The 12,973-nt window shown below is 37.7% G+C and overlaps 1 protein-coding gene across 13 annotated transcripts in view; it reads left to right on the top strand.

The window, feature by feature from the left end:
* The window catches only part of BPTF (bromodomain PHD finger transcription factor), a 132,036-nt gene that overhangs the window by 66,779 nt on the left and 52,284 nt on the right, over positions 1 to 12,973 (top strand). For 9 of the 13 annotated variants that reach the window (XM_070390108.1, XM_070390105.1, XM_070390107.1 and 6 more), the window contains 4 exons: positions 2,239 to 2,427; positions 5,925 to 6,112; positions 7,611 to 7,966; positions 9,117 to 9,248. In XM_070390108.1, the coding sequence (XP_070246209.1) occupies positions 2,239 to 2,427; positions 5,925 to 6,112; positions 7,611 to 7,966; positions 9,117 to 9,248 (865 nt within the window). The remainder of the gene's footprint in view (positions 1 to 2,238; positions 2,428 to 5,924; positions 6,113 to 7,610; positions 7,967 to 9,116; positions 9,249 to 12,973) is intronic. The other 4 variants (XM_070390110.1, XM_070390109.1, XM_005887764.3 and 1 more) reach the window with 2 other exon arrangements.

Below are 12,973 nucleotides of genomic sequence, written 5' to 3'. Positions count from 1 at the left end.
GGAGAACTTGGGAATTAACTTGGGACATTAACTTGGGACAAGTTAACAAAAGTGCTGTGTGTTATGAGTTACAGGAGTCCTCAGCTCATTAGCACCTTGAAAGTTTAAACAGATAAATTCTGAGCTCAGTCTTTTCAGGATCAAAATATCTGGGGATAGGATTGATTGCCTATTCTTTTATAATGTACACTCTCTGTAGGATTTTTTGGTGGGTAGTGTTAGGAAATACATATTTCAGAAAAGAAAAAGACCAATTCACGTTGACATTTCAAATTCAGATTGATGATTGCATAGTTGTTTTTTTTTAACACTTGTATCTTTTTCTTTATACTGAGTGGCTTAGTTCCTAACAACAGTAGCTTAATTATATATTTGCTTTATCCTGATTCAGATGTTACTTAATAATTATATATTATTATTATATTATAATTATCAATATACTGATATGCATTTATAACAGTAATACAAAGAAATGTTTTAAACAGCATAGAATTTCATAATACCAATGTTACTGCTCACAGTAAGATTTCGTAATGGCATTTAAGGTTTTTTCAGCTTTTCATCTTTGTACCATATTTCCAGTAAGACTGTATAGTCAAAATTCTGTATTCCAAAGTCACTTGAAATGATTTTTTTCTCTGTGCAGTTATGCCAACAACTTGATGCACAGTTAGACTTTTTTTGTTTCCATTGGTTTTCACTTTTTAGGGGTTGCATTTCTAACTAAATACAAAACATTTATGTGATTCCAAAGTCCAGCTGTGTGTAACTATATCTGTTCAGAGAATTTTCACTTTCATTCCTTCCCTCTGTAGGTAACCATGTCCTTCCTTTCCCTTATAGGTAGCCATTTTTATTAATTTTTCGTTAGTGATTTTTTTTTTTGGTATAGAAAGGAAAAATATATCCATAAATTCATATTACTCTCCTTTTCTTACATGATGTTGGCATACTCTAAGTGCTCTTATGCGTATTTCTTTATACATTTAATCTTGAGATCAGTTTGTATGTGGATATAATGATCCCCTCAGTCCTTGTTATGGTACATGGTATTTTACTGTATGTTCCATCTTTTATTCAGCCAGTACCGTATTGATGGGCATTTGCTTTTTCTGGTCTTTTGCCATTATAGTGCTACAGTGAATACCTCTGCAAATAAGCAGTGTAGTGTTTCTGCCCGTGAATTTTGGGATAGATTTATAGACGTGGGATTGCTAGGTTAAGAGTAGTCGCAACTGTAATTTTTCTGGGTATCGTCAATTCCCTTCCATCCACTTGGCACCCTTTTGCCACTCCCACAGCAGTGTGTGCAGTACCTCTTAAGCTCCTGCCTCTCTACCTGAGCATAGCATGAGACTTGAATTTTTGGCCCATTTGGTAGCTGGGAGGTAGTTTCTCCATACAGTTTTATTTTGCATTTCTTTTAGTTTTAATTAAATGAGCCTATTTCCATGTTTAAAGGCCATTTTCATTTCTTTTGTCACTGTTCATATAGTTTTCCCATTTTTCTATGAGGTTGTTGGTTTTTTCCTTCAAGACGAAGTTTAGGAACTCATAATATATTACAGATAGTCTTTGTGATACACTGTCAGTCACTTTCAGGTGACTGGTATAAAAGCTACCTTAATAGTGGCAAAATGAAATACACAAGGAGGCTCTAGATTTTTGAACTACCAGGAAACATTTAAGTTCAAGGCTTTCAGTTCATGGTAGTGTTCATTTTGGTCTTTCAGCAACTACACTCTTATTGATACTGTTAGGTTCTTAAAATTAACAATCACTTAAGCATTACCTTGTAGTTAAATTTGGGGGTATAGAATTCAGGCAGGAAAACCTTAGAGATAAGTAATCCTGTTTAATTCCATTTAGAATACTGTTTGAAGGCTTTTTGAAAAGTAAGAATATAAATTTCTGATTTTGAGGGATTTTCTGCACTAAATTACTTCTGCAGTATCTGGCACATCATAACATAAATTCTGTGAGATAGTTATATCACTTGACTCTGACAGATGGTCTTTGTACTGTGTATTGAGTTAATGCTGAGAGACTTAAAAGACACTTCACAGGGTGTTATTTACAAATTTCTTTTCATACATTGCATTATTCATACATGAGCAGCTTTTTCTTTTTAAAATCTGGCTTTGTAATGCAACCCTAAAACAATTAAATGTCTTTTCTGACAATTAGTTATTTTTGATGTGATTTCCAATTTAAAAATCAGATATTCTATTTTTCTAGAAGAACCTAACAAGACATGTGACAGCAGTAACCCTAGTGCCACCACTGCCTCCATCCAGCCTAACCTGGAGCACAGTAACAGCAGCAGTGAGCTAAGCTCTTCCCAGAGCGAGCCTGCCAAGGCAGCCGATGACCCTGAAAATGGAGAAAGAGAGTCCCATACACCTGTCTCTATTCAAGAAGAGATAGGTAAGGATACACTTCATACAGCGAAAGGAACTTTTTTTTTTTTAATTTTTAATTTTTTAAAATACAAGTTTGATGGGGGTGGGAAGATTTGGATTTTCTTTCTTTCTTTTTTTTTTTTTTTTTTTAAGCATAAGTAACACTTGGACTCAGTGCTTTTGTTTTTAAAAAACAAACATATAGGAAAAAAAATTCATCTATTTCACACCCTCTCCCCAAAGGTAACCACCATTAATTGGAATTGTATCTTTCTCTGTGTAGTTACATTTATGTATGTATGCTTAGAAAAAACACTTTTTTTTTTTAATATATAAACGGAATCATTCTGCACGTATTGTCTGCATCTTGCTTTTTTCACTCAGTAATACATGTAGGGGTTCTTTTCATGTAATAAATTGAATTTATTCTTTTTAACTGCTGCGTGATATGCCACAGTACAGATGAACCATAATTCATTTACTGTTTCTCTATTAATGGACATCTAGGCTGTTAACAGTTTTTTCCTTATTACAACTAGTGGTGCTTTTTAACATCCTCAACATGTATCTTTGTCTACTTATGTAAGTATTTCTGGCAGTGTAGGTACAGTAAGTGGAATTGCTGGATCATATGGTAGGTACATTTTTAAAATAGTGATGGCTATTGCTTAATTGTACATTAAAAGAAATGTATACTAATAATTTACATATATATGTATTTCTTCACATTTTCACCTTTTGCATTTTGGCCAGTGGTATTTCATGAAAAAATTTGCATATCTCTGCTTACTAATGTGGTTGAATTTCTTTTCATGTGTTTGCTGAACTTTCTGTGAATTGCTTATTCATGTCTTTTGCTCACTTTTTCCTCTTGACTTTTGATATTCCCCAATGAGTTTTAGGAACGCTTTATGTATTTTGGGTATTAATTTTTATTTTACCTCTATACTTAAATAGGCATTGCTTGTTTTGTACAGAAAGTTTTTACGTTTTTTTATGCATTTAAATCTATCTTTTTCTTTAGGATTTCTCTGGATTTTGTGTCTTGCTAAGTAAGGAAGACCATCTCTATCCCAGGAACATACATATATTTTACAGTAATTTCACCTAATACTTTATAACTTTGTCTTTAATCCTGCTGGTGTGTAATTTTGTGTATGAGATGGAAATCTATTTTAATTAAAACCTTTTCAATTGCAAGTGACCAAACTAGCTTAAACTAGCTTAAGTGAAAAGGGAATTTAATTAGCTCATGTAATTGGGAAGTCCAAGCCATCATCAGGCATAACTGGACCCCCAGGTATCAAAACTCTTTCCATTTTCCTCTTTCTGTCTCAACTTTTTGGATCTGCATATGTTTGTGTCTTAACCTCGTTCTCTCCTAATACAGACAGGCTTTTCCCAAGTGGCAGGGAAGATGGCCTCAGCGGTTTGTATTCATAAGTTTCCATGGTCTGTGACCCAAAGGCAAGGCCCCTACTTCTGCTCCAAATCAAAAGTGCTTGAGGAAGGAATTTGAGTGGCCTATTGGACATATTGTTCCCACCCTGTGGCCAGGGCAGGCAAGGTATTATGATTGATGGCTCCAGCAAAAGTATATGATTGGAGTGGGGTAGGAATGGTTTTCCAAATAAAGAGAGATGTGAAGTCAGGAAACAGTGAATATCCACAGTTCCACCCTAGCTCAGGACAAGCATGTGTATCCAAACTCAGAAGCGCTTCTGCCTAACATAATGCAAAGGTCTCACCCACAACTGAAAATTGTTTCAAAAACTTCTGTCCCCAAATTACACCTGATAACATTGTATCTAGGATTTCTGTGTATTGTGTGTACTATTTTGATTACATCTGGACGTGGCTTACCTTGATCTTACAATCCATGAGCCAGGTTATGAGTTTTAACTACCTGTAACACTCATTATCCTGATGGTGGACGGTATTCTCCAATAAACCTGGCTAGCATTTTCTGGGACATTCTCCGGGAGGATGGATATGGACAAGATGTGAGAAGAACATGGCAAGATCCCCCTGCTGGAGGCAATCCTGCTTTACCAGCCTAGGTCCACCTGTCAGGGATGGCCTGCTGGAAATTGCTGTAGGTTTGAATAATTATACATCCTGTTTGACAGGTTTGGAGTTTTTTCTGGCAGTCGTACCCCTTGTATATTGCTTGGACCCCCAGCTCGTACCTAATGCCCAGAAACTTGGCTCGGGGTACCTGAAGGTAAACCCCCTTCACTTACCCAGTTTGTCTGCCCTAGCCCTCAGGTGAGCAAAGTCTGTATAGCTCCTGCCTCTTGACATCATTAAACAAAGAGTTAGGGAGGCTAGGGTTGAGCAGCTCTGGACTCTGCCTGCAGGCTGCATCACTGTGATTCCCTCCTTTGTAACAGGGAGAATACACCTTTTTGCAGGGTGTAGTAGATAATGACCTCCACTCTTAGCCTTGTTCCCTTTCTCTGTTCCTTCAAGTGTTTCCCCCAGGGATGAATTTTCTGCCTCCTTGCCCTTATTTGCACTAAATTTAGCAAGTGGCAACAAATGGACTCTTGCCTATTGGATCCTTGGCTGTAAATTGAGTGGCTTCAGTTTAAAAAGTGCCACGCTGTTCCCTTTCTGCTTTTAGGAAGTCTGGGCTTGATTAAGTGAGGTTTAAAATGTCTTTATTGGAGAACTTCAGTGATGGTCCCAAGAAGTAGCCTCTATAGCTCAACATGACCGTGTCTTGATTTAGTCAGTGGCATTATTGTCTGCTTGGTTTTTCATTTGCGATTGCCACACTTAGTTTTTAAAAACTGAAAAAGGAAAATGAGGTCTTGTTTAACTATCTGGCCAATGGAAATCGGATAGTGATGCAATAGTTTTAGAATATATAGGAATTTTCAGCTGAAGTGAGATTCATGGAAAAGCAGAAGTTGCTCCTTGGCAGTTAAATCCATCACTTTAAAAAATTGATGTTATGAAAATATGAGAGGCCTTTACTATATTTAAAAAAAATTAATGCAGTTGATTTTCACATGTACATTGTCTGCAAACACAAATAATTACCTAGATTCCTTAGGAGAACATGCACTTTATGTTTATAAGCTTTAAAAGGTTAGGTATTTGAACAGACTTTCAGTGGAAATCTTTCTAAAATTAATTATATCCTTTTAATACAGAAATCCACATTGAATATATAAGGCAATATTTTATCAGTTTGCATTTCGAGTTATGTTTGTTCCTTGTTAACCTGTAGCAGCCCTTCCCCTTTTCTGGTAGATGACCTTTATAACAGATGACCGGGCATATTTGAATTTTCTGTAAAATAATGACTCACAGTGAAGTTCTGACATACTTTCTTTGGAGTAAAACTTTGAAGAACTAATCCATTTGCTTTGGGTATTCAAGGACTTTTTCTGTTTGTTTTCTGGATCTTAGTTGTCTACCAGATAGAATATTTGGATTAGTAAAGTATTATTACTTGTTACATATAGTCTACTTACTATTAGCAATTACTTTGGGCTTTTTGTTTGATAACAGGTGATTTCAAATCAGAGAAGTCTAATGGGGAAATAAGTGAGTCTCCTGGAGGAGGAAGAGGAGCATCTGGTTCAACTCGGATTATCACCAGGTTACGGAACCCAGACAGCAAACTGAGTCAGCTGAAGAGCCAACAGGTGGCCGCTGCAGCCCATGAAGCAAATAAATTATTTAAGGAGGGGAAAGAGGTGTGTTCTTTCTGTTTAAAACAAACATCTCTGGAATGTGAAATAATTTTTAAAATAGAAGCAGGATGTTTGTAGACATATACTTTTGAACTGTATTTTCCTGACTTCGAGAGTGTAGTGTGTAGGAAGATTAAAAGTGTTAGGTTTATATTATGATAAATGTACACCCCAGTTTCAATCCATGCCTAGAAATGCTGGACATGGATAGTATACTTTCTTATATACGGTTAGTTTTATTGTATGCAATTCTAAAGAGATAGAGGCTTCTTTTTCACATGTGGGAACAGGTAGGCTCTTTGTGGGCTTTATTAAAGGTCTGATGCTCAGATCTGACTGGAGTCACTTTAGATGAACCTGCCACTAAAGGATGGGACTTGACCTCTTGACAGCAGACAGTAGTGTGTAGAACATCATCTTAACCCTGATTCTGAATAAAAAAATTGAAGCTAAGACTCAGTATTTCTGTCCCCCAGCCAGCCATGGTGATTGAATAAGGGTCACAGTTGTGTCTTTCAGATTTGAGAATTATTTGCAGGGTAGATATTTGCAAGAATATGCAGTGTTTTTAACATCATAGAAAAGGCTTTAAAGCAGAGGTTTTCAGGCTACTTTTTCACTCTGACCCTCAGTAGGACATTTTTCATAGCCCAGTGTGCACATACGTGCTCAGTTGTGTCCAGCTCTTTATGACACCACGGACTGTAGCCCACCAGGCCCCTCTGTCAGTGGGTTTGTTCTGGAAAGAATACTAGAGTGGGTTGCCATTTCCTCCTCCTTTAGGGATTGAACCTGTGTCTCCTGCATTGCGGGTAGGTTCTTGACCGCCGAGCCACTGGGGAAGCCCTTAGCAACCTAGTACATATATTTAAAAGTTTCCTGAAATAGTATTTTACCTTACTGTGTGGGAAGCACTCTAGTATTTTCTTTTCTAGTCTATTGTATTATAGTTCATTTTTTTTAAAGCTGGATAAGGCCCACTATTGATTTCACAGGCCACTAAAGGATTGGAATCAACTATTTGAAACACTGTTTTCATATATCTATGGGCTCTTATCTAAAGCTGGAATGATAAAAGGAACAGAATAAAATACATTTTTAGGAGTGTACTTTGGAGGGGAATAGTACATGTAATGCCCTCATGCTTAAGCCTAACCCCTGTGTATTGTAAGCTTGAGATAATGACTGTTGAATGATTTATATATCACACATTGGATTTCAGGTGTATATTTGAGATATATAAAAGCACTTACTAATGTCCAACATACAACAGGCACTTTAATAAAGCTTAATTTTTTTTCTTTTTGCAGGTACATCTTGGTTGTTTAATGATAAATAATTAGCTTTCGCTTATAACTGAGCTTTTAACTTCAAAAGTGCAGTCATAAGATGTATTTTAACTTACTTTGAATGATAAATTAAAAACTGTTGAAAGACAATTGATCAGATTTATTATACATTTGACACAAATAATGGAGTCTTTTTTTATTTTCTTGGCCAGGTACTGGTAGTTAACTCTCAAGGAGAAATTTCACGGTTGAGCACCAAAAAGGAAGTGGTCATGAAGGGAAACATCAACAATTATTTCAAGTTGGGTCAAGAGGGGAAGTATCGCGTCTACCACAATCAGTACTCCACCAATTCATTTGCTTTGAATAAGCATCAGCACAGAGAAGACCATGATAAGAGAAGACATCTTGCACATAAATTCTGCCTGACTCCAGCTGGAGAGTTCAAATGGAATGGTTCTGTCCATGGGTCCAAAGTTCTTACTATATCTACCCTGAGACTGACTATCACCCAGTTGGAAAACAATATCCCTTCCTCCTTTCTTCATCCCAATTGGGCTTCGCACAGGTAAAGGAAACTAAGGTTTGTTTATTGCTGTGAATATAGTAAGTATTTATAAAATGATTATTGCAGTTGCACACTTTAAACTGTCATTTAAAAATATGTTTATATTAAAATTTTAAATAAATATTAAAAAATGTGGCTGCTCCAGGTCTTTACTGCAGCATGCAGCATGCAGCATCTTTAGTCCTGGCATGTAGGGTCTAGTTCCCTGACCAGGGATAGAACTCAGGCCCCTTGGATTGCGAGCGTAGAGCCTTGGCTGCTGGGCCACTAGGGAAATCCCTAAGCTGTCAGTATTAGTGAATTGAATGACATCAGTTTAGTCAGCAAAACACTGAGGATGTTAGGAATATGAGTGTACTTCTGTAGTTACTGAACCGAGACTTGCCTGGCAGTCCACTGGTTAAGACTCCATGCTTCTAAGGGCATGGGTTCAGTCCCTGGTCAGGGATCTATCCTGCATACCGTGCGGTATGACCAATAAATTGATTAATTAATTGATTAATTTAAAATATAAAGATAATGAACCAACACTGACATTTGGAAGATTTCTGGAAAGCAGTCTTTATTCCTGGAACCAAATGGAGTCCCAACAAAGTTGGGACATCATAGAAAGTGTAAGGATTCGGAGGACTAACTGGCCTCTGAGATTCCTCCAGTGTTCAAAATCTGTGATTCTGTGAGGTAGAAACTCCAGTAGTAGTGTGTTTTGTACTTGATTAGCCTAGAGACATACGCCTCATATATGTGCTTAGTCACTCAGTCATGTCTGACTCTCTGTGGCCCCATGGACTGTAGTCTGCCAGTCTCCTCTGTCATGGGATTTCCCAGGCAAAAATACTGGAGTGGTTAGTCACTCCCTTCTCCAGAGGATCTTCCCAACCAGGGATTGAACCCAAGTCTCCTGCATTGCAGGCAGATTGTTTACCGGCTGAGCCACCAGGGGCTCCCCTGGATAAGCCCATGGACAAAGGAGCCTGGAAGGCTACAGTCCATGGGGTCACAAAGACTTGGACATGAGTGAGCGACTAACACTTTGACATGCCTTATAAGGTAAAGTTGTCATAAATTACAACTCTGGTGCTTTTAATTTAAAGATCAACAAGATGAAATTTTGTTTTTTCCTTTTTTTCCCCCCACTTCTGAAATATAGGGCAAATTGGATCAAGGCTGTTCAGATGTGTAGCAAACCCAGAGAATTTGCATTGGCTTTAGCTATTTTGGAGTGTGCAGTTAAGCCCGTTGTGATGCTGCCGATATGGCGGGAATCTTTAGGACATACCAGGTAAGTGAATCCTGAGCCTTATGAATAATGTGTTATACCCCCTTTTGGAGTATTAGTCTATTAATAATGAAAGTCAGTGTCTTTAAAAAGCCATATTAAAGATTTAACTAATCTTGACCGCAAAGAGTCGAACACAACTGAGTGACTGAACAACCTTGACCTCATTTTTCTCCTCTCTGAGGTATAACCCTGAATGAATATTAGTTCTTATTTATGATATAGGATTGTAATGAAGATCAGAAGAGATCAGGTATATACAAATGAAAAATATTTTCTAAAGTAAAAAAAACATCTTTAGGGACTTTACTGGTGGGCCAGTGGTTTAAGACTGTGCTTCCCCTGCAGGGAATTAAGATCCTGCATGCTGTAAGGCACGGCCAAAACAAAAAAGAAACTAAAACAGCAACATCAAGTGAAAGCACTTTTATTGAATAGGAAGAGTGCTCATGTTTTTTGAATATTTATTCTGGAATGTGCTGGAGATCTGATATATTTAGAAACGAGTATTTGGCCCAACATAATGTAGCTCCTAAGTAGTCCAAGAGTTACGTGACTTTAGCACCTGGCTAACAAAAAGGATAACTATTGTGATGTAACTCTACTTTGCAGCTCGAATGGATTTATTTTGTAACTTTAATTTTTAAAAGTTCTTATTATAAAAATAATATAAGCTTACAGTGAAAACCATAAATTATTATTTAATGTGATAAGTAAGACTGCTTCTGAAGAACTATGGATGGAGGTTCGTGACATTGTGCAGGAGGCACTAATCAAGACCATCCCAAAGAAAAAGAAATGCACAAGGGCAAAATGGCTGTCTAAGGAGGCCTTACAAATAGCTGTGAGAAGAAGAGAAGTGAAAGGCAAAGGAGAAAAGGAAAGATATACCCATTTGAATGCAGAGTTCCAAAGAATAGCAAGGAGAGATAAGAAAGCCTTCCTCATGGATCAGTGCAAAGAAATAGAGGAAAACAATAGAATGGGAAAGACTAGAGATCTCTTCAAGAAAATTAGGGATACCAAGGGAACATTTCATGCAAAGATGGGCACAATAAAGTACAGAAATGGTATGGATTTAACAGAAGCAGAAGATATTAAGAAGAGGTGGCAAGAATACACAGAAGAACTATACAAAAGAGATCTTAATGTCTCAGATAACCATGATGGTGTGATCACTCACCTAGAGCCAGACATACTGGAATGTGAAGTCACGTGGGCCTTAGGAAGCATCACTACGAACAAAGCTAGTGGAGGTGATGAAATTCCAGTTGAGCTATTTTAAATCCTGAAAGATGATGCTGTGAAAGTGCTGCACTCAGTATGCCAGCAAATCTGGAAAACTCAGCAGTGGCCACAGCATTGGAAAAGGTCAGTTTTCATTCCAATCCCAAAGAAAGGCAATGCCAAAGAATGCTCAAACTACCACACAATTGCACTCATCTCACACGCTAGCAAAGTAATGCTCAAAATTCTCCAAGCCAGGCTTCAGCAATACGTAAACTGTGAACTTCCAGGTGTTCAAGCTGGTTTTAGAAAAGGCAGAGGAACCAGAGATCAAATTGCCAACATCCGCTGGATCATGGAAAAAGCAAGAGAGTTCCAGAAAAACATCTATTTCTGTTTTATTGACTATGCCAAAGCCTTTGACTGTGTGGATCACAACAGACTGTGGAAAATTCCTCAAGAGATGGGAATACCAGACCACCTTACCTGCCTCCTGAGAAGTCTGTATGCAAGTCAGGAAGCAACAGTTAGAACTAGACATGGAACAACAGACTGGTTCCAGATCGAGAAAGGAGTACGTCAAGGCTATATTGTCACCCTGCTTATTTAACTTATATACAGAGTACATCATGAGAAATGCTAGGCTGGATGAAGCACAAGCTGGAATCAAGATTGCTGGGAGAGATATCAATAATCTCAGATATGCAGATGACACCACCCTTATAGCAGAAAGCGAAGAAGAACTGAAGAGCCTCTTAATGAAAGTGAGAGAGGACAGTTAAAAAGTTGGTTTAAAACTCAGCATTCAGAAAACTAAGATCATGGCCTCTGGTCCCATCACTTCATGGCAAATAGATGGGAAACAGTGACAGACTTTATTTTCTTGGCTCCAAAATCACTGCAGATGGTGACTGCAGCCATGAAATTAAAAGACGCTTGATCCTTAGAGGAAAAGTTATAACCAACCTAGATAGCATATTAAAAAGCAGAGACATTATTTTGCCAACAAAGGTCCGTCTAGTCAAAGGTGTGATTTTTCCAGTAGTCATGTATGGATGTGAGAGTTGAACTATAAAGAAAGCTGAGTACAAAGAATTGATACTTTTCAACTGTGGTGTTGGAGAAGACTCTTGAAGAGTCTCCTGGACTGCAAGGCGATCCAACCCGTCCATCCTAAAGGAAATTAGTCCTGAATATTCATTGATGGACTGATGCTGAAGCTGGAGCTCCAATACTTTGGCCACCTAATGTGAAGAACTGACTCATTGGAAAAGACCCTGATGCTGGGAAGGATTGAAGGCGGGAGGAGAAGGGGATGACAGAGGATGAGTTGGTTGGATGGCATCACCGACTCGATGGACCTGAGTTTGAGCAATCTCCGGGAGTTGGTGATGGACAGGGAAGCCTGGTGTGCTCCAGTCCATGGGGTCGCAGAGAGACACCACGGACTGAACTAAAGACTCCTCCTGCCTTCCCTGCCCCTTTGAGCCCACTCCAAAGATATAATGCTATACTTTTAAAAATATATATTTTGTGTTGCTTTTTACAGCTGTGTTTTACCTTATAATGAAAAATTTTAAAGAAAAGTAAGTATGCCTGCTAAATATTTTTTATCTGTCAAAGGTCGCTGTAAGTTTTCTGTAGTCTTCCCCACTCCTCCCCCGCCAACCTGTAATCTTACAGATACTTTTTTCCCTCTCTCCTTTCTCCCTCCTATTTTGAATGTAATTGCTGCTCCTGATATAAGCTTATACAAATGGAATGGACTTAAATTCTTCCTAGGATTAAAAATAACTTAGATACTATTACAGTTTACTAATCTTTATGAGATTATCAGGAATAAAAAAAAAGGGAGAGGTCAAAGGACAAATAACCAATATCAAGAACATTTCTGATTCTCTGTCACTGATACTGGTGATTTCAAACCTTCAGAGTCCACTGACATAGCACTCAGGCTTCCTACATCTGTAGAGAAAGCATCCTGTTGAACGCCTTGTTTTGGGTGGGAAAAGGGTTGAGAAGGAGGAGTTCCACAGGTCTCAGCCATTGGACGTAGGGCAGAGGCCAGGCTTTTAGGCACGAAAAGAATTTCTGGTTCAGTTTGAAGGATATCACTGTGCCTATCAGAGTAAGGATTTGGGCAGGACCAGATGATTTCATAAGAAAGCTTTTCAAATTTTAGGAAAACAGGTAATTCTATTTAAATTGTTCCATATGGAAAAAAGGAAATCTTGTGCATTAGTTCTGTCGGTATTATAACTTGATAAATAGGCAAATAGTTAAATGGAAAAGTAAGATCCTGTCTCACTTATTAATATTTACCATTGATTAATAATAGCAAATAGAAGTATATGCAGGAAATCTTAAAGCATTAGGAAATATACTCAGGAGTAAATTAAAAGAATAATAAATCATGACAAAATTGACTTCCTGTAGGCATGGAATGTTTGTCTGTTTTTAGGAGATTATTAATACCATGTTATCTTAAGAAGTCAGGGAAA

The sequence above is a fragment of the Bos mutus genome, chromosome 19 (assembly GCF_027580195.1).
Source record: "Bos mutus isolate GX-2022 chromosome 19, NWIPB_WYAK_1.1, whole genome shotgun sequence".
In the NCBI taxonomy this organism is placed as follows: Eukaryota; Metazoa; Chordata; class Mammalia; order Artiodactyla; family Bovidae; genus Bos; species Bos mutus.
The sequence above is the reverse complement of the archived record's forward strand: the minus strand, read 5'-3'. Positions and strand labels throughout refer to the sequence as shown.